At 44.2% G+C, this 21,822-nt stretch overlaps 1 protein-coding gene and 1 long non-coding RNA gene across 5 annotated transcripts; one reads left to right on the top strand and one right to left on the bottom strand.

Moving 5' to 3' along the window:
- Nucleotides 1–1,603: 1,603 nt before the first annotated feature.
- On the top strand, nt 1,604–18,965 carry Cbx1 (chromobox 1). 4 transcript variants are annotated; one of them, XM_052757337.1, is made up of 5 exons: nt 1,604–1,836; nt 12,003–12,176; nt 12,806–12,983; nt 13,952–14,046; nt 17,490–18,965. In XM_052757337.1, the coding sequence occupies exons 2-5, from the start codon at nt 12,037–12,039 to the stop codon at nt 17,632–17,634; spliced, it is 558 nt and encodes a 185-aa protein (XP_052613297.1). In that variant the 5' UTR covers nt 1,604–1,836; nt 12,003–12,036; the 3' UTR covers nt 17,635–18,965. The 4 variants fall into 4 exon arrangements, with proteins under 4 accessions (XP_052613297.1, XP_052613296.1, XP_052613299.1 ...); XM_052757336.1 differs by having other exon boundaries at nt 1,605–1,836; nt 12,000–12,176; XM_052757339.1 differs by lacking the exon at nt 1,604–1,836 and adding an exon at nt 8,654–10,717.
- Nucleotides 8,493–12,027, bottom strand: LOC128122076 (uncharacterized). Its single transcript, XR_008222327.1, has 2 exons — nt 11,942–12,027; nt 8,493–8,660 (listed from the first exon to the last, which is right to left on the bottom strand). It is a non-coding gene; the product is annotated as an uncharacterized LOC128122076 (long non-coding RNA).
- Nucleotides 18,966–21,822: the final 2,857 nt, after the last annotated feature.

The raw sequence follows: 21,822 nt of genomic DNA, 5'->3' as shown, positions 1-21,822 counted from the left end.
TGTTTTGGTTTTTTTGAGGCATGCCCTCACTCAGTAGCCTAGGCTGGCCTGGTACTCCCTACATTGCCCAAGCTGCTCTTAAAGTCACAGCAATCCTTCTCCTCACTCTTCTGAGTACTAGGAAAGAGGACATCTCATTGATTCATTTAATCACCTACTCAATGAATGTTTTCCAACAGTGAGAGTCAAAACGGACGCGTGAATGCCTGCAACAAATACCAAGGACTTTATTGGGAGTTGTGGATGCAATGAGCCATACAAAGGGGTGTTTCTCTTCGGACTGGAGTGTACAGTTCAGAAGTTAGCAGCAACCTCGCTGGAATCGGAACCAGCACAGTTGTTTAAGAATGACAACCATGGTTTTTGCTAGTTAGCCAGATAAGGGGTGTTCATGGAGATGGCGAAGTCCCCATAAAAGTCACCCATGGACACAGGCAATAAAGGTAAACTTTTACATGTGGTGGCACATGCCCGTAGCTCCAGCACTCAGGAAGTGGAGGCAGGAGGCTCAAGAGTTCAAGGTTAGCCAGGGCGTCCTTGAGACCCTATCTACCCACCACCACGAATAAATGACAACAAACAAAACAAAAATAAAAAGAGAGGGAAAGAGAGGAAGAAGAGGAGAGAAAAGGGACTTGGGAAGAGGAAGGAAGAGGGGGAAAGGAAAAGAAAATTCAGGAAATGGTGATGATAACTACCAAGAGGATTAATTTAGTACTTCCTGGATGGAGAAAGTGATTTCAAGGCTGAGGAGTAGGAACCTCATCCAGATGGAGGTAAAAAATTACGGGTTGCACTGGCGGTGGTGGAGCACGCCTCTAATCCCAGCACTCAGGAGGCAGAGCCAGGCGGATCTCTGAGTTCGAGGCCAGCCTGGGTTACAGAGTGAGATCCAGGACAGGCACCAAAACCACACAGAGAAACCCTGTCTCGAAAAACAAAGAAACAAAAAAAAAAAAGATTACAGATTGCTGGACATTACTGAAAGGTGGAGATCTGATAAATCTCAGGCGACGAATATGTTAAATTTTTGTTGTTGTTTGGTTTTTCAAGACAGGGTTTCTCAGTAACAACCCTAACTGTCCTGGAACTCGCTCTAGACTAGGATGGCCTCAAACTCACAGAAATCCGCCTAACTCTCCCTCCCAAGTGCTAACTAGGATTAAAGGTGTGCATTACCATGCCTGGCAATTAAGATTACTTTTTTATATACAGAGGATGCTAATTACAGAACTGCCCAGAGGCAAATGGTTTTTCGGATCAAATAGCAAGGGGCTCGTTTCCAAACACACGTGTTCTGGGTAGACTAAGTAGTGGCGCATGCCTATAATCTTAAAGTTTTGAGGCAAAAGAAAAGCCAGGAGTTCGAAGCCAGCTGGGCTACCATACCCTTTTATTAGCCAAACAAACTCCACCACCACTCACCAACTTTCTAGACTGCAGAGTTATAAACTACAGTCGACCCGCCTTTCCAGTTTAAAAGAAAAACAGAACTACGAAAACTCCCTACAACCCTTGAAAGTGGGGCGGGCGGTCCGAGCCTCGCGCGGCACTCTGGAACTTGTAGTCTTGGACAGGCTCCCTCGTCCCATAATGCCGCGCGGCGGGTCATCGCGTCTGCGCCGTGCAGGCGGCGGGCCCCGCAGAGTGAGAGGCTCTTTTGTTCGGCTGAGGGGAGGGCCGTTGGCGGGGCCTGCGGTACGCCGCTTCAGCTAGGCGTTCGACTGCGACCGCACGCCTTTTTGCTTCTCCGGGCGCGACCCCCTCGGGCCGCCCCACGCGACGCGCGAGGAGCGCAACACCGATTCCTCTCGAACTCTCGGGCGCTGCTGCGAGGTGAGGAGGCGGGCTGTGGAGGCGGGGGGGAGGGGGCGCGGCGACGGCGGGAGGCCGCGGGCGGTCGAGGGCCGCGAACGGAAGCCTGGAGCGTGAGGAGTTGGGGGCGCGGCCGGGCCCCCGCGCCCTCCGATTCCTCTTCCCGCGCGGAGATCGCGGGTTGCGGGAGTATGGAGAGGGCGGGGCAGCGAATCCAGAATCCCGGGAGCCAAGAGGTTCCCGATGAGCTTAGCCATCCGAGGGTTAGCTCTTCACGATCTGGACGGAGACTGTCTGACTCAAGTGAGCCGCTCCGGAGTTGGGCGGGAGAAGAAAAACTTTAGGACATCGATAAGGGGACAGGCTTGTTGCTTCTGTGTGCATGGCACGGGACCACGGCTTCCTACCCTAGAGGTTTAGAAAGGTAACCTGAGAAAGCGGACACGGTGGCAGTCGGGGGCAGTCCCAGTAGTACTTGGAGGAAAGAAAGAAAAAAGAAAAGGAACCTGAGGATGTTGGGTCCAACTGACACTGTCAGAGAAATTTCTCTTGCCAGGGTCACGAAGAAGTAACTTCCAGTAAACTTGGACAAGAGGGCTTAGGCTGCTCAAGGTGTGCTAATGGAGAAGAGATTTGTGGACCGTGTGTAAAGGAGTTCTTGTGATGAGTAGGGTGGCGGTCCAGAGAATGATCCTGTAAAATGAGGGGGTAGCCTAGTTTGTGGGGTGTTTGCCTGGTGGGCTGCAAACCCTTGGATTCAATCTTCAGGACCACATAAACTGGCTGGGTGTGATGGCATGTACCTGTAATCTTAGCACTCGGGACGATCAGAAGTTTAAGACCTTCCTTGGCTGCACTTGAGAGTCGAGAAAGGGTTAAAGGGCCACTTTCTGTCTAATAATAGGTCTTTAGTGTGAGTTGGGAGGCTGTAAGAATAGCATGGATAAGGCAGGACTCATCAGATAAAAGTGTTTGCCCTTGCTAAGCAAGCCTTGAGACCTCAGTTTAACTCCTGGGACCCAGGTAAAGGTGGAAAGAACAACCGACTCCAGAAAATTGTCCTCTGATCTACACATGGGGGTATGGCAGGGACCCACAGAAGCAGGCGTTCACACACACAGTAATAATATTTTTATTAAAAAAAATAGCCGGGCGGTGGTGGCGCACGCCTTTAATCCCAGCACTCGGGAGGCAGAGCCAGGCGGATCTCTGTGAGTTCGAGGCCAGCCTGGTCTCCAAAGTGAGTTCCAGGAAAGGCGCAAAGCTACACAGAGAAACCCTGTCTCGAAAAAAAAAAAAAAAAAAACAACCAAAAAAAAAAAATAGTATATGAAATACGGAACTCATTTTCCCCGTTATCTACCACTGAGTTATGTTCCAGTACCACAAAAATAATTTTAAAAAGTGAGTTTTACAGCCAGGTGGTGGTGGTGGCCCCAAGCCTTTAATCCCAGCACTCAGGTGTATCTCTGTCAGAGAAACCCTGTCTCGAAAAACCAAGAGAAAAAAAAAATGAGTTTTACTAGTATATAAGGTATCCTCTCCAGTTTTGGGTTAAGAATCATGTCAGCAGTTTGGAATAGTTTCGAAAGATCTAAAGTTTGGGGATAGATTTATGACTGCAATCAAGAAATTCGTGCCTGTGCCCCTCCTTGGATATAAATATATATGAAAAGTGGCAGATTGAAAAGATTCCTGTTGTGTATGTTGGGGCACTCCTATAATCTCAGCCAACCCTTGGGAGATGGAGGAGGCATGAGCATCAGGAGTTCAAGGCCGAGGGAAAGCTCCCACATTGAAACCACTTGCTCCTCAGCAGAAGATCTTCAGTCACTTCTGGTTTTCTGTTTGGTCACTTTTTTTTTTTTTTTTGGTTTTTCGAGACAGGGTTTCTCTGTGTAGCTTTGCGCCTTTCCTGGAACTCGCTTTGGAGACCAGGCTGGCCTCGAACTCACAGAGATCCGCCTGGCTCTGCCTCCCGAGTGCTGGGATTAAAGGCGTGCGCCACCACCGCCCGGCTTGGTCACTTTTTTTATAGATAGCAATAAAATGGTAGATTTTTACCCTCTCTTCTAGGTATTTTTTTCTGAGCAGTTAAAACACTATGTGTGCAGCCGGGTGGTAGTGGCTCACACCTTTAACCCCAGCCAGCCTGGGCTACGGAGTGAGTTCCAGGAAAGGCTCCAAAGCTACACAGAGAAACCCTGTCTCAAAAAAACTGTGTGCGTATGGGTGGAGGTCAGAGGACAGTTTTGGAGAGTCCCTTTTCTTCTACCTTGTGTTCAGGGGATCAGACTCAACCCATCAGGTTTGCATGGCAAGCACCTTTACCTGTTGAACTGACTCTGCGGCCCTCTGAACAATTTTTTGGAGTATAAGGCTTTTTTTGTTGGTTTTTCTGTGTGTAGCCCTAGCTGTCCTGGAACTCATGCTATAGACCAGGCTGGCCTTGAACTCAGATTGAACTCAGAGAATCTGCCTGCCTCTGCCTCCTGAGTGCTGGGAGTAAAGCCACCACACCCAGCTGGTTTTGTGGTTTTTAAAAGTGGAGGTAGGAAGTGTGCCATGACATACTTGTAGAGATCATAGAACAACGTTGGTATCATTCTCTTTTTTTTTCCTTTTCTTTTTTCTTTCTTTCTTTCTTTTTTTTCTTTCTTTTTTTTTTTTTTTTTTTTTGAGCTGAGGATTGAGCCCAGGGCCTTGTGCTTGCTAGGCAAGCGCTCTACCACTGAGCTAAATCCCCAATGGTGTCATTCTCTTCTACTGTTATGCTAAGCTGGTGGTTGAGCTCAGGTTATTAGGCTTGTGAGACAAACACCTTTACCTGCTGAACCAGCTTGATAGCCCCACTTTCTAAATTTTGGGGACTAGACCTAGCAGAAGTTGGTATGTGTGGATTTTATTATCTATGTTCCAAATTGACTTGGAACTCACCATGTAGCCCAGATTGGCCTTGAACCAGGATTATAGGTGTGCACCACCATACCTAGCTTACGTTTATTTTTAATGTGTGTATGTATGTCATTGCTTACTTTTCACAATCTGAAGAATTGAATCCAGGGCTCTTACGTGTTAGGCAAGCACACACACTGAGCTGTATCCCAGTTTGGCAAGCTTTCTACTGGTGAGCTACACTTCTAGCCCAAATGTGGGAAATGTTGGGCTGGTTTTTGTTTTCTCTTTCTGGTGGTGGTAGTGCACTGGATTGAACCCCAAAACCCATGTGCTCTATCCCTGAGCTGTACTACCAGCCTTCTTAAAATCTTTACTGTCTTGTGTAAAGTTGAATAATTTTACAGCTGGGTATGGTGGCTCATGCCTATAATACATCACCCACCGAAGGAGGCAGAACAGGGAGTATTGCCTCAGGTTTGAAGAAAGCCTGGTCTAAATAATGAGGTTCATGCCAGCCTGGACTATAGAGTAAGACCCTGTCTGAAGAACCAGGCTAGACTTTCAAGATAACTTAGTGGATAAAGCACTTCCCGACGAGCCTGATAGCTTATTGATCCCAGGAAGGACATGTTAGGAGGGAACCGCCTTCTGAAGGTTATCCTCTGCCCTTGTGCTGCAAACACTGACTAAATACAGTGGCTGAGGCAAAAGATGACTCACATACTTGATGCCAGCCTAGGCTACAGAGTTGAGACCCTGGACAACAAAAGGGAGGGGAGAAAACGTCTGTGGATTTGCTCTGGATTCAAGCTGTGCCAACCAACTCTGCTCCCACAGCCATACTAAAAAAAAAACAACAAAAAACTGCAGAAACCAAACCACTCCTTCTGCTTGGTGTGTATGTGGTTCCTGTTTTCATTCAGATTTGCATCTGGAAAGCATCTGCTTCACAAACAGCCAAATAAAAAGCCAACTAAAAGAAGTTCAGAAATGGCCCCAGAGTATACTGTACTGCTATGCATGCCTTCATTTGTGTTTTGATTACTGGAGTGTAGTTGCCGATTGTTATAGCAAAGATGCCTTGTCCTTGTTTTCAGTTCAGGGTTTATTGATTGGTCACTCCCAAAAAAGCTGGTGGCTTTGTACTTTTATTTCCCAATTGTTTGATTTTGAAACATCTTTCTTTGTTGGGCATACAATATTCATAATTTGCACAGGGCTCAGAATTCCAATTGACTGTCTGAGGGAAAACAGAAACAAAATGCTTTGGGGATCCCAAGGAAAGGAGAGAAATTTGGTTAGGTTGGGTGAGCTTTATGGGAGAAGTATCATTTCGGCAAGGTCTTGGAGAAACAGGAGGGTTCTGACTGAATACAACAAGGGATGGTTTTAAGCCACCTTGTGAATGCTGGAAATTGAACCCAGATCATCTGGAAGAGCCGCCAGTGCTCTTAACTACTGAGCCACCTCTCTAGCCCTGAGATTTGTTTTGTTTTTTGAAAGTATGTATTTCAGTATAGGTATGTGCACATGAGGGATCCCCTAGAGCTGGAGTTACATATGGACCTGAGCCATTTCACAGTTGTGCTAGGAATCAAACTCAGATCCTCTGTAAGAGCAGCAATAGCTCTTAATTGCTCAGCCATCTCTCCCACCCCAGTAGTGGTTGTTATGCAAAGAGTCTGTATTGCACTTGTTAAGAGTTCAAGTATCTGCCAGGGTGTAGTATGATGGGGACCCACCTTTAATCCCAGCACTTGGGAAGTAGAGGCAGGCAAACTGAGTTTGAGGCCAGCCTGATCTACAAAGGGAGTTCCAGGATAGCAAAGTCTACACAAAGAAACCCTGTTTCAAAAAAAAAAAAACCTGTTTCCAAAAACAAAAAGTTCAAGTTCAAGCATCTTTGTACATACAATTGAATGCTATAATAGAAGCAGGTGAGAATGGAGATCTTAAGGGCTGGGGAAATGGCATGGCTCAGTTAAATGTTTGCCACCAAAGTATAAGGACTGAGTTCAAATCCAAGTTCCTTTTACAGCAAGATGAGAGGTGGGGTGAAGAGTTTTCCAGATGCTAGGGGGCCAGATAGCCTGGGTAATAGAGTATAGCATGAAGAAACAAGAAACCTAGCCTCAGAAAAGCAAGATTGAAAGAACTAACTTCAGACAAGTTGTCCTCAAACTTGTACATGTACACTGTAGCATGTGCACGCCTGCACTGACACAGTTGAGAGTGTGTATTGTATAGATATAGTGGGCTGGCTATGCTGCCTTTCATCTCAGCACTGGAGAGCAGAGCAGGCAGATCGTGAGTTCTGGGACAGCCAAGGCTCCATAGGGAAACCCTGTCATGAAAAACAAGAATCTATGTTGCTCTTACAGAGGGCCCTCAGTTACGAGCACCCACTACATAGTTATCAGTAACTTTTTTCTTTTTTTTTTTTCCCCCTTCTTGGCAGGGTTTCTCTATATAGTGTTAGCTGTCCTGGAACTCACTCTGTAGACCAGGCTGGCCTCAAACTCTTAGAGATTCACCTGCCTCTGCCTCCCAGTGCTGGGATTAAAGATATGTGTCACCAAGCCCCCGCAGTTTGGTGGGTTTATATATATATATATATACACGTATATATACATATGTATATATACGTGTATATATATATATGTATGTATGTGTGTGTATGGGTGCCATGTGGTGGTTGGACTGTTGGAAATTGGTTCTCTCCATCCATCTTATGTGAGGCAGGATCTCTTTTTCTGTTGTACTTTGTACTCTGGGCTACCTAGCCAGTGAGTTTCCTAGCAATTCCGTCTCTTCATTCCATCTTGCTGTAAAATAGCTAGGATTACAGATGCACCCTACCACTTAGGGCTTTGTGTAGGTGTGTGTCTGCCTGTGGCTATATGCAGATGCCTGGGGAGGCCCGAGGTGTCCAATCCCTTGGAGCTGGAGTTAACCCCTTGTGAGCCCAGCTCAAGTCTTCTGGAAGAACAGCACCAAGTGCTCCTAACTACTGAGCCATCTCTCTAGCCCCTAGAATTAGATTTCTCAAGCTGCACAAAAATAGGTATCCTAGAAGTTCTTAGGTAGCTCACACTGTGTGTTTGACCAGAGGTCAACCTTGGGTATAATTTCTCAGATGCTCTCCACCTTGTTTTAGGTTTTTGTCATTGTTTTGAGAGAGTGTCTCTCCTTTCCCTGGTGCTTACTTAGTAGGCTAGGCTGCCTGGCTGCCCAGCAAGCCCCAGGGATCTAGCTATTTCTGCCTCCTTTGCACTGAACTTGGAAGCACACACCCTATTCCTGTGTTAGAAGGGTTCTGGAGATCCAACTCAGATCCTTATGCTTGCATGATAAGCACTTTACCAACTGAGATATCGACCCAGCCTTAGCCCATGCTTTTCTGTGGTAACAACTGGAACCTATGTCTACACTGGCTTAACAGGCTTCTTAAGCCTTTCCCGTTTCTTTGAATAGTTTATGCAAACTTCAAAAAAAGTGCTTAATGTTGTGTCTGATATATACACACAAAAAATAAATCAGTAAATATAATACAGACACATATATTAAGAAGTAGGTGTGGTACACAGTTATTCCCAACTATTCTGGAGGCAGAGGCAAGGGGATCTCAAGTTGAAAGCCAGCTGGGCAATTTAATTTAGCAAGACTGTCTGAAAATAAGGGGCTGAGATGTTCAGTGGTAGAGTGCTTACCTAGCACATTCAAGGGTCTTGGATTTAATCTCTATCTGAACAAGAAAAAAAATCTAGCATTATTCTTCATAAAGGTTTTGAATTTTTATTTATTGTGTTTGTACATGTATAAGTGCACACACATGCTGGTGCGTAGATGGAGGTCTGTCTGGAGTTGGTTCTCTTCTGCCACCTTGTGGGATCTGAAGGTGGAATGCAGGTCTTCAAGTCTGCCATCCCTCTTCTGTATAATTGGCCCTGGGAGGGTTGGTGAGAAAATCACAATGTTCTTTCTTTGACACATGCCTTTAATCCCATAACTCAAGGCAATCAGATCTCTTTTTAAGTTTGAGGCAGCCTGGTCTACAGAGCGAGAGCCAGAGCTACACAGAGTGGGAGGGGATGTTAAACAAATAAATAAGAAAAGGAAAAAAAAAAAAAAACAGGGCCAGCAAGGTGGCTCAGTGAGTAAAGGTGCTCCCTGTGCAAAACTGATCATCAGAGTTTCATCCTCAGAACTTTTGTCAGGCTGGGCAGAGGTGGCGCTCGCCTCTAATCCCAGCACTCAGGAGGCAGAGGCAGGTGGATCTACAGAGAGTTCTAGGACAGCCAGGGCTACGCGAGAAACCCTGTCTCAAAAACAAAGAGCCCTTGTTGGAAGGAGAAAGCCAACTTCCTGAAAGTTGTCCCCTGAACATCACACCCATGCTGTGTCGTACATGCACCCACATATATCATGCATAATAGATACATACATACATACATACATACATATATATTAGTTTGTGTTTGCTCTATAACTCAGGTTGCCCATAATTTGCAACCTTCCTGCCTTAGCCTCTCTTATTAAGCCTCCTGTGATTATAGGTACTCTTGGTAATTTGTTTTTTGTTTTATTGGGGGGGTTGTTTTTTTCAATGCTGGGAATTGCACCTAGGGGCTCATGTATACAAGCTAAGTGTTATGCTACCGAGCTATATCCACAGTTTTCCAAAACGTTCTTGGATGACATACTATAAAGTTCAGAATTCCTCTAATGGGAAAGGTTCCCTTTTTTTTCTTACATTAAGCTTCAGAAAGGTGGGGACCATTTCTTATTCTCTTGAGTCTCTAGAATTCAGCACACTATCTAAAACTTTTGTCCAAGGACACTGGTAATACCGGTTTAATCTGAGATTGGGGTATTAAACTAATGCATAACAATGCTCCTTCCGTGTCTTGGTTTGTTTGCCATGTTCCTTTGGGGAGGTGAGGGGATTAAGACAGGATCTCTCAATCTAGTCTGTGTTGACCTTAAACTCCTAATTCCCCTGCCTCCATCTCCCAGATTATGGGATTATAGGCCTGTGCCACCACACCTGGCCCATTTGCTTCATTCTTTGTATCTCATTCTGGATAATTGATCCATCCATTTCTAAGATTTTAGCCAATTTTGTTTGACCGGTATGTTACAGCGCCATCTACTGACACAAATTGGTAATTTTAAGGCTTTGGGCACTCTTTTCATCAAAGATGTTCTGAACATTTTATAGTATGCCACCCAAGAATGTTTTGAAAGCAGTCGGGAGGCAGAGGCAGGCAGATCTCTGAATTCAAGGCCAGAACGAGTTCCAGGACAGCCAGGGCTACACAGAGAAACCCTGTCGGGGCAAGCGGGGAGAGAGGATAATTAAAAAACTAATACATCAGAATTGAATGGATTAAAGGCAAGAGATTTACAAGGAACTAAAATTTTTATACTAGAAAAAATATATATATTTCATGGGCTTCCTGAGTTAGGGTATTGTGTAGACAAGGGTAACCTTGAACTCCTTGTGCTCCTACTAGGATCAGCCATTGCGCACCACCATGCCCAGTTGTTAGGGTCAAATGCAGGGCTCCATTCAGGGGAGACCAGCTCTCCACCAGCTGACCTGTATCCCCAGCCACACTGGGGATTTTCATCAAACAAAACCAACTTCAACTTCCCAACATGAAAGAACAAGTTGTTTCACCCATACATAATTCTGTGAGTGAGGGAGTGCGAGCGTGTGTGTGTGTGTGTGTGTGTGTGTGTGTTTTGTAGCATGTTTTAGACTTTTAGGGTTTGTTGTTGTTTTTAATTATTTCTTTCATGTGCATTGGTGTTTTGCCGGCATTTGTGTGTGAGGGTGTCCGATCCTCTTGAACTGGAGTTACAGACAATTGTGAACTGCCGTGTGGGTGCTGGGAATTGATCCCGGGTCCTCTAGAAGAGCAGCCAGTGCTCTCAACTGCTGAGCCATCTCTCCATCCCGAAGCATGTTTTAGAAAAGAATAAACTCAGGACCTACAAGGTAAAGCATTTGCCATGCAAGCCAGATGGCCTTGTTTTTATGTGGAACCAGGTGAAGGCAGAAGGAGAGGCCCAACTGTACAGAGTTGTCCTGCCTCACAGAAGATAAAGTAGACTGTATTTGAGGTAGCTATCTTCCTCTTGGCCCCCTGCTTATTTTCTAAATTATTGCAATTATTATACTCCAAATTAATAGTTATTCTGGTGCTTTTTCTAAGCAATCCTGAGTCTTAGAAATAAATTATAAAGTAAACTAGGTCAAATAACAGTGATTTATGGGCTAGGGCTGCAGCTTATAATCTTAGCACTCAGGTAGGAAGATACAAGATCAGAAGTTCAAGGTCATCCTCAGCTATATCATAAGTTCCAGGCCAACCTGGGTGAGGTGGCTTAGCCAAGCCCAAAATCCACATGGAGCTGATTCCCACAAATCGTCCCTTGACTTTTTTTTGGGGGGGGGGTTCAAGACAGGGTTTCTCTGTGTAGCTTTGCGCCATTCCTGGAACTCACTCTGTAGCCCAGGCTGGCCTCGATCTCACAGAAACCCACCTGCCTCTGCCTCCCGAGTGCTGGGATTAAAGGTGTGCGCCACCACTGCCCGGCTCGTCCCTTGACTTTTATGACACCCATATACACACTAAATGAGTAAATGCAGTAAAATAATTTTTTAAGTTTGAACTGTGAATTTATGATGGCATTCAAGAAAAGCAAAGTGAACAATGAAGGCACTTTTTAGCTGGACAGGGTAGCATACATCTATAATCCCAGTACTTGAAAGGTAGAGACCATAGAGACCAGATCGGGGATTCAAAGTCAGCCTGAGCTATATGAGACCCTGTTTTAAACAAAAACAAAAAAAACAAAACAAAACAAAAAATCAAATGATTAAATATATGTAACTGTGAACCAACATAGTATTTTAGGTATACTTTGTGGCAAAGAGGTATTAGGAGTTATTGTAAACTAGACTTAGTATAAAGTTGTAAATGGATGTAAGAATTCAGAAATTCTTCCCACACATTGTGGTATACACCTGTAATTCCATCACTTAGAAAGCTGAGGACAGCTTGGGCTTCACAGTAAGTCCTTGTCCAAAGGGAGAGGACAGAAAAGACACTAAGTTTGCTGTGGGATTAATGATGTGGCTAACTTCTTAGCAGACAGCAGACATGGCTGTGAACTGGAAATAAGTAGAGGATTATATTATATAAGCAGTGCCTCACACCTGATTTTTGTCTCGCAGTAAAGGTGCCCCGTGCCCTTTGGTTTCCCTCTCGTTTTAGCAGCGTCACCCTCTACACCGGAAAGCTGGCGGGGACTATGGGAAAAAAACAGAACAAGAAGAAAGTGGAAGAGGTGCTAGAAGAAGAGGAAGAGGAATATGTGGTGGAAAAGGTTCTTGATCGGCGAGTTGTCAAGGGCAAAGTGGAATATCTTCTGAAGTGGAAGGGCTTCTCAGAGTAAGTTCCAATGACACAGGCAAATTCAGTCACTGTGAGAGGAGTCAGGATGTGCTTGCTGCTTCTTCCGTGATGGCTATTCCTTGGTTCAGTCCTGACCTCCACAGCCTATAGTCTACTGAGGAAGGAGGGACCTGCATGCAGAGTGCTATAATATAATACAGCTTTTTGTTTTGTTTATTTGTGCATGTGGCCATGTGTGTCATGTAAATCCTGGGGTGAAAGTCAGGTCTTAGCCAGGCAGCCGTGGCGCACGCCTTTAATCCCAGCACTCGGGAGGCAGAGGCAGGCGGATCTCTGTGAGTTCGAGGCCAGCCTTATCTACAGAGCGAGATCCACGACATGCTCCAAAAGCTACAGAGAAACCCTGTCTGAAGGAAAAAAAAAAGTCAGGTCTTCAGGCTTGGTGGTGGCTCCTTTTTCCCATTGAGCCGTCTTGCCAGTCCACTTTTGCAAAGTAGGCAAGTTTCTAAGCCTTTGATCTGTACCCTCCCCTCCTAGGAAAGTTCTTAATCTTGAACAAAAATCTAGCTGTTCATTATCACTGAACTCTCTTCCAAGACTAGCTCTTCTCTTAGTTCAAAAGGTCGGCTGGCGGAAGTCTAACTTGTCGTGCTTGCTGGTTTCAGTGAGGACAACACTTGGGAACCAGAAGAGAACCTGGATTGCCCTGACCTCATCGCTGAGTTTCTGCAGTCACAGAAAACAGCTCATGAGACAGATAAGTCAGAAGGAGGCAAACGCAAAGCTGATTCTGATTCTGATGATAAGGGAGAAGAAAGCAAACCAAAGAAGAAGAAAGAAGAGGTGAGACTTAGGACAGGGTCTTCACCAGCCAGAGGCCAGAGCATTGCAGCAGTTTGGTCCCACTTCGTCTCTCTCCTGTCCTCCCCTGTGCTTGTTTTTCCTTTACATTTTTATTTATTTATTTTGGAGAAGGTCTTGCGTAGAAGCCTAGGCCGCCCTCAAGCTTTGGCAGTATCTGGTCTTCTAAGTGTTGGGATTACAGTTTTGAGCTGCTATCCTTGAACTACTTCTCCCTTTTCATCTCAGCAGTCAGTCCTCTCTGTCCGGCAGAAATAGCTAAGGTTTTACAAGGATTTGGGGGCCAGCCGTGTACACAGCTGTAATCCTACCACGCAGGAGGATCAGGGATAAGAGGCCTGGACTACAGGAGACCTTATCTCGGCAAAACATAACAAAACAAAAGGATTTGGGGCTTACTCTTGTAAAGTGATCTAATCCTACTTTTTTCCGTGGTGCAAGAATGATAGCGTGGGGGCTGGAGAGATGATTCACTGGTTAAGAGCACTGACTCGCTGCTCTTCCAGAGGTCCTGAGTTCCATTCCCAGCAACCACATGGTAGCTCTCAACCATCTATAGTGGGATCTGATGCCCTCTTCTGGCGTAAAAGCATAGATGCTAACATGTAACAGTTACCAGAGACATAAGACAGCAACTGAATTCATTTCCTGTCAGTAGATGGAATTCAGTGTTTTGATTACTAAAGATTTGAGGTGGCTGTTTGGTCTTATTTAATATCTTAAGTAATTTTCCTTTGAAGAGACAGTGTGAACATTTCTTTTGCTTGGAGTGTGTGTTCCATTCATGCTGGGAAGAAGACCTCATGTGCTTCAGATTTAATGCATGGTGTGGGAAGCAGCGGAAGCCTTGAGTGAATGTTTGTGATTACATTTCTTAGAAGCACAGAATAACTTCATTCTGGATATAGTCCTTTGCTAATAAAATTGTTCTGCCCATCTGGTTTTTACAGTCAGAAAAGCCACGAGGCTTTGCCCGGGGTTTGGAACCTGAGCGGATTATTGGAGCTACTGACTCCAGTGGAGAACTCATGTTCCTGATGAAATGGTGAGTCTGGCAGTGGCTCTGTGTGGTTGTTCTTCCTTCTCCCCATCTGTTCTATGCCAGAGGAAAGAGCTGACCTTGGAAATTCCAGTCGCCCAGGTGTGAAATCTTTAAGATGACATAGTCCTTCGATAGTGATCCTCGGCCTGACTACAAACCTGGACTCATGAGTTACAGGTAGGGGCCTTAGGATTTCAGATCTTTGTGTTTTTTTTTTCCTTTCCCCCCCTCTTTTTTTTTTTTTTTTTGTAGGTGGGAGAGTATGGAGAGGAATCACATTTCAATTCTATTAAATAAAGAAAAAAAGTTTATGAAATGTGATTGAATTACCCTCCTTCTCTGCCACCTCCTTAGTAAAAATCAGGCTGGCCCCATAAACAGGATTCTGTTCATGTTTGAGGGTTAGGAAAGAATTTATAGAATTTATTTTGAAGATTCTAAATTTTCAAATCAGCCAGCAGGGGTCAGCAAGACCTCTACTGTTTACTGTTACTGAACATAATGTAAACCTGCTTCTTTCTATTATAAATAGTAGTGGTAACGATACAGACTTGTTCTAAGTAGAAACAGTGGGTAGCATTTGTTAGCACTGGTCAGTATCACCTGCTGAACATGCTTGTATTACTGTGTTTTTATGGACGGCCAGCAGAGTAGTAGGTTTCTATGACTACCTTTCAAACAGTGTAATGAAGAGGGGTTCAAGGTAGTCAGAGTAATGATCTTGGTTTTTTATTGTTTTGAGACAGTTGTACTCTATCTAGCCTAGCCTTCCTTGAGCTTGAAATCCTCCTGCCCCAGACTGTGTGCCGAGATTACAGGGACATGCCACCATGATGGACTAGGAAGAGTAAGTGTTAAGCCATTGCTAGTTAAAATAGGATTGTCAAGGCTTTGTCCTTTGATTGGTCGAGAAATTTCTCTGAAACTGATATCGATGGTAGTTCTTCCCTAGGTAATGGCTAAAAAAGAGGTTTAACTTGAATATAGGTGCAGGCCGGTGTCACAATCAACTAACCGCCTATTTTCTTCCTGTGTGTTCCTTAGTAGTTATTGATTCTGACCCTCATTTAGCTTATTTCTTCTAACTTAGAGGAGAAAAGAAAAACTGAATAATAGGGTGTTTTAAAGAGTTTAGCTAGTATACACTTGCTCTGCATATGACCAATGTGAGTTGCAGTGGTACCTCCATTTTGTATAGGGTTGTATTCTTGGCCAGATGTGGTTATGCACACTTACAATCCCAGCACTCAGGTAAAATGGAAGTATCACAGGGTGGAGGCCAGCTTGGCCTAGAGTACGATGAAGTCTTAAAAGCATAAACACACACACAAAAGAGCCAGTCATAACCGATATTTGTAATGACAGCACAAGAGGGCATCTGGTAATATAGAATAAGACTTTGCCTCAAATAGCAAACAAAAGGAAAGAAGTGTGCAGGATTGGTTATCTTACTACTATACTTAAAATTAATATTTGGGTGTTGGGCTAGGGATGTGGCTCAGAGATAAAGTGTTTACCTAACAAACAAAATTGGTGGGTTTGATTCCCAGCCCTGCAAAAAAAAAAAAAAAACCAAAAAACAACCCAAACCTTTGTGATAGGAATTTGGCTTACTCATAGAGGGCTTGCTTAGCATGTGCAAGGCCCATAACTTAATCCTTAGCATCTACTCCCTCACCCCCAAAAGTTTGAATGTTGATTATAAAACCCAAGGTTTTAAAAGTTACGCATGGCCAGGTGTGGTGGTGTGTGCCTTTAATCCCAGCGGTCAGCAAGTGGATCTCTCTTGAGTTTGAGGCCAGCCCAGTCTACATATCAAGTTGCAGAACTACATACAACAGTGGTTCTGTCTGTGGGTCACCTAAGACCATCAGAAAATAACAGATATTTATATTACAGTTCATAACTGTAGCAAAATTAGAGTTATGGAGTAGCAACGAAAATTATTTTATGGTTAGGGGTCACCACAACAAGAGGAACTATATTAAAGTGTCACAGCATTAGGAAGGTTGAGAACCACAGATAGAGAGAAACCCTGTCTCAAACAAAACAACAGCAAAAAGTGATACACGTATACACCCACGGCCCAGGGTATAGCTTTCTTAACATACACATGGCCCTGGCTTCCATTCCTAATCCCACACACATACATGCCCTTGACAAAAAAAAAATATGGGGCTGCAGAGATGACTCAGCAGTCCTTCTAGAAGACTTGGGTTGAGTTCCCAGCATCCCCATTGTAGCTCACTGCCTTATATAACTCCAGCTCCAGAGACTCTGACATCCTCTTCTGCCTCTGAGTGTGCTAGATATGTACGTGGTGTATGTACATACATATATTCGGGCAAAACACTTGTCATGTAATTTTTTTTTTTTTTGTAATTGTTAACCTGATTTTCTAGGAAAGTGGAGATACCTGTCTATAGAATATAGAATATATAATATATATATTATATATATATATATATACATACATACACACACATACATACATATATATATTGGTTTTTCAAGATGTGGTTTCTCTGTGATACATACAGCTTTGGCTGTCCAGGAACTCCATAGACCAGGCTATCTTCGAACTCACAGAGATCTGCATGCCTCTGCCTCCCCAGTGCTGGTATTAAAGGCATGCACCACCACCGCCCATGGAAAATATTTCTACATAGTGAAAAGTCTTAAATTTGTTCCAGAATCTTTCAGTTGGAAGAGGGCTGTGAGTTAGACACCCCGTAGGGATTCAGTACATTTCCCTCCATCTCCTTGGTATTTCTTACGGAAGCTTAACCATATCAGCTTATTCTCTGGTTCCCTATGGCTCTGGATTCTTGTTCTTGTTCCGGTTCTGGAGGCTTGAGGTGGTGCTGTGTCAGATTCTGTCATGTATCTGTTGCCTGCCCCATGCTGCTGCTTCTGTCTGGGACAGGCCCAGTTTAACACGACAATTGGGAAAACTAACAGAGCATTACATCCTAGTGCCTTCTTTGTCTACCCCCTCATGTTGGAGCTCTGTTAACTACTGGAGATGATGTGTGTGCAGGTCACATATGGTGGTAGTAAACAGTATGTCATAAGTAAGCAAGATCGTACCAGATCAGTCAGTATTAAGTCCTCTTACAAAGCCAAACTTGCTGTGTGCACTGACTGGAATATAGTTTTGGAAGAGTGTGGCAGAACCTCTTGTCCACCCTCTGGAATGTTAATGGAGCTTTCTTTGGCCTTTTCCAAAGACCTACCTTTTAACAAAGTTCCCAGAGGGGATTTTTAACAGGAGGAGGAAGATCTTTGAGGGTATCATGTGACAGAACCCACCCAGTAAATGCTGCTTGCATCCTGTTTTCCTAGTTTGTTTCTAGAATTTAGACTTTAAGCCCCATTCCCTGGGTGATCCAAATTAGGAGACCACAACAGCTGATCTCAAAGTTTCTTTGTGCTTTGTTCTGCAGGAAAAACTCTGATGAGGCTGACCTGGTCCCTGCCAAGGAAGCCAATGTCAAGTGCCCGCAGGTTGTCATATCCTTCTATGAGGAAAGGCTAACGTGGCATTCCTACCCCTCAGAGGATGATGACAAAAAAGACGACAAGAATTAGCCCTCTTGAGTACCGGCCCCTGTCACCTCTGACTGTGGGTTTCAGATGGGGAGGGAAGGAGTTCTACTTTCTTGACACCATAGAGGTGGCTTGAGAAGATGTCCTTTGAAGAGCCAGCATAGTTTCTGTGCCCTGCAGCAGCCCAAGTGCTTTAAATCGTTTTAAGCTGTATAATTTGCACACCCATCCCAGTGGAGGGGAAAGGGGTAAGTGTTTCAAGGCAACCCGTTCTGCGCTTTGCTAAGAAAGCAGAGGGCCTTCCATGAAGGACAAAACCTGCAGAACTGGGGTGTGGGAGAGCAAAGATACTGTCGATCTTCAAAGAGCATCTCCACAACCCACAGCCTTCCCAATAGTGTTAACTGCATTTTTACAGCCTAGCATGTGTGTAGTTTTTGGCTATTACTGGTATATTCATTGGGGGTGGGAGGGTTGGGGCAGGGAGGAAGGGAGATGGGTGGAATCATTTTGGTTAAAATTTGGGGTCTGATTGGGGATATGGTGAAACAGTAGAATGAACAGCTAACTAATCAATTGGTTCTATGTCAATATTTTGCCTTTTCAAAAAATTACATTGGCACCATTAATGAGGATTGAGAGACTGTTAAAACTCTGTGAATGCTGAAATCTGCAGCTAAGGTGCCCCCCTGCCTGAGCTCATTGTGGCCCACAAAGGACAAAGCCAGTTCCCGAGTTACCAAAGCTACCCTTTGAAGATGGAAACTGACTGCAGAGGGAAAGTTTTATTGGAGAGTATATACAGGCAGACCATTCTGCCTTCAGAGGTGCTAATTCCTGAAATTGAGAAAAAGACCTTTTTCCAATTATGAAATTATAAATATCAGTTTGTCCATCCAAGCCACTGGCTCAAGTACTGCAGGAGGGCCTGTATGGGAGATGGGAGCGGAGGGCCTGTGCTCTTAGGGTGGAAACTCTTAGGGCCTGTTTTTGTTTTGTTTTTCTCTTTTTTTTTTTTCCCAGCTTTGAACCCTGAAACTGCTTGTGGCAGGTTCAGTTACTGACAGCACAAATCCCATTGAGTCAATTCAAGGGTTGAGTGACTTCACAAGCCCTGGTCTCAGGAGATTCACTTTCATATTGGGGTAGTGGTTCATTGAGAATACAAACCTTCAGATTAACTATGTCCAAAATACTGTCTTGAATCATGAGATCCATCAATTTTTAGTATTGTCTAGACCTGCATCTAGAACTGCATTGTAAAATCTTTAAAGCATGTGTTAGATGTATGTGTGAAAATTTTGTTTAAATGTAAACTTCATACCATACTGTCAGTTTTTGTCTTAATAAAACTATAGATTTATAATTCTTGATTTCTGTCTTTTTTTTTTTTTTTTAAAGACCAGGTCTCCTTCCCCAGTATTGCTCACTCTGGCTTGGAACTTTGAATACTCTGCCTTCCAGTATTAGGATTACACAGGTGCATGTACCACTACAGTGGGTATGATTATCTTACCAGAAACCCCTCTTGCCTCAGTTCAGCTTGTTGGAAGTAGCATCCATGGCTTCATGACTATAGATGGACACTATAGGCTTGAAATCTGATGCCTTAATCTTTTAAATGGTCTCAATTTATTAATGTAGTAAATGCTTGAGCATTTATAATTGCTGTACATATTTTAAGAACTGTCAGCAGGGCGGTGGTGGTGCACGCCTTTAATCCCAGCACTTGGGAGGCAGAGGCAGGCAGATCTCTGTGAGTTCGAAGCCAGCCTGGGCTACAGAGTGAGTTCCAGGACAGACTCCAAAGCTACACAGAGAAACTCTGTCTTCAAAAACAAAAACAGACAAAAAAAAAAAAACTGTCACATCATTCTGTCTTTCATTGCTGAGAAATCATTTACTGAGAACACTTCCCACTTGAAAATAGACATTTTATGAACTAGCTTAATCAGTTGGATAGCATTAGCAGAAATCAACTCCAGAAGGTTTTAGGGATTGACACTATGTTTTAAATACCGGATTGAATGTCATCCATCATCTCTTTGGGGTTTTTTGTTTGTTTGTTTATTTTTGTTTTTTGAGACAGTTTCTCTGTGTAGCCCTGGCTGTCCTGGAACTCACTCTGTAGACCAGGCTAACTTCGAGCTCACAGAGATCCGCCTGCCTCTGCCTCCCTAGTGTACCACCACCACCACCACCCAGTCTGTCATCTGTCTTCTTGATGACGTTTTCTTCTGCCTATAATTCTGGAGCCCAAGTAGGAATAGATCTTTGTTGCTTTTAATTATTTTATTATCTTATTGTATGATGTTTTGCCTGCATGTATGTCTGTGCACCACTTGTGGGTCCAGTGTCTGGAGACCAGAAGAGAACATGTGATACAAGCTGATGTGGCCCATGTAGTGTTGGTGCGAGGAATCACACCAGGGTCCTCTGGAAGAATAGCCAGTGTTCTTACCCACCGTGCCATCTCTCCAGCCCTGTTTTGTTTTAGTACTAATTAGTATGTACACATACATGTTAAAAGTCAGGACAGCTCTGTGGAGTTGGGTTCAGGGAACCAGGCTCAGATTGCTTGCTGTGTTTTATGCACCAAGCCATCTCACTAGCACTTGCTTATGTGTTTTAAGACAGGGTTTACTCTAACTCAGGCTAGTCTGAAACTTCCTGTTTAGCTCAATCACCTTGACCTCAAGGTGACCGACCCTCTTGCCTTAGTTCCCCCAAGTGCTAGGGTTACAGGCATGTGTCACAAGGGCAGTTGGATTCTTGGCTGTTTTTTGTTGTTGTTTTGTGTTAGAGAACAAAGTCTCACTCCATGGCTGGCCTGGAACTCCCTACGTAGACTAGGCTGGTTTAAAAAACTTTGTGTGATCTTGTCTTTTAATTATGTATGTTTCTGTGTGGCTGTGTGTGTACATGAGTGCCGGTTGGTGCCTGGCTTCCCTTGGAGCTAGAGTTCCAGGCAGTTTTGAGCTGCTTGAGTGCTGGGACCTGTACTTAGATCCTCTGCAAGAACAGTACAGACTCTGTTGTTTACTTATGAGTGTTTTGGTTGCACGTTATGTCTGCACCACATGCCTACCAAGGTCAGAAGAGGTCATTCGATCAGCTGGAACCGGAGTTACAGTGAGCTGCCATGTGGGTGCTCGGAACTGAGCCTGTCTTCCAGCTGTGTGTGCTCTTAACTAATGAACCATCTCTTAAGTCCCCACACTCCCTGCCTGTCATTTTATTTAGTTTTAGGATTTGTTTACAAAGAGTCTCACTATGTAGCCCAGCCCAGGCCGGCCTTGAAGACTTAAATCTTCTTACCTCGGATCTTTACCTTTTTTTCCCCTTTTTTGTTTTGTTTTTCGAGACTGGGTTTCTCTGTGTATTCCTGGCTGTCCTGGAACTCACTCTATAGACTACGCTAGCCTCAAACTCAGAAACTCAGAGATCTGCTTGCTTCTGCCTCCCAAGTGCTGGGATTAAAAACGAGCCACCACCGCCGAGTACCCTTTTTTTTTTTTTTCCTTAAGGTGTGTTTTTGTTTTATGAGTGTTTTGTCTGCATGTATGTTTGTATACCAAATGCATGCCTGGTGCCCACAGAATTCAGAAGAAAGCATCAGCTTTCCACCTGGAGTTAAGGATGATTGTCAGTCATCATGTGTAGAGGTTAACAGAATCCTGGTTCTCTGCAAGAGTAGTAAATGCTCTTAATCATTGAGCCATCTCTCCAGCCCCAATTCTTAAGACTGGGATCCTTGTTCAGTGAAAAGAGGATAATTCCATTGAGATAAACATGTAGATGCTGTTTTCAAAGTGCCCTAGGGGAAGTTTTGGAGGGATGTAAGTAAAGAGAAACTAGGAAATCTTACTTACCTGGTCATGAAGTCCTTCTGTACAGAGGTCTCTGTCATTGTAGGTAGGTACGGCAACACAGAGGTCTGTAACAACTGAGTTTGGCTGAGATGGGTACAGGCGTTTTGTCCTGTACTATCAGGTGCACTAAACTGAGACATCAGCCTTGATACATCCCAAATAAGCAGCTGTTCGTTTCTACTTTCTTAAAAATTATTTGTATTTTATGTGCATTGGTACACTGCCTGCATATGTGTCTGTGTGAGGGTGTCAGATCCCCTGGAACAGGAGTTACAGACAGTTGTGAGCTGTCTTATGGGTGCTAGGAATTGAACCCAGGTCCCCTGGAAGAGCAGCCAGTACTCCTAACTGCTATGGC

Source organism: Peromyscus californicus, unplaced genomic scaffold, assembly GCF_007827085.1.
Source record: "Peromyscus californicus insignis strain IS unplaced genomic scaffold, ASM782708v3 Scaffold_3__1_contigs__length_106647218, whole genome shotgun sequence".
Classification (NCBI taxonomy): Eukaryota; Metazoa; Chordata; class Mammalia; order Rodentia; family Cricetidae; genus Peromyscus; species Peromyscus californicus.
Note: the sequence above shows the minus strand (reverse complement) of the source record. Positions and strands in the feature narration are given on the sequence as shown.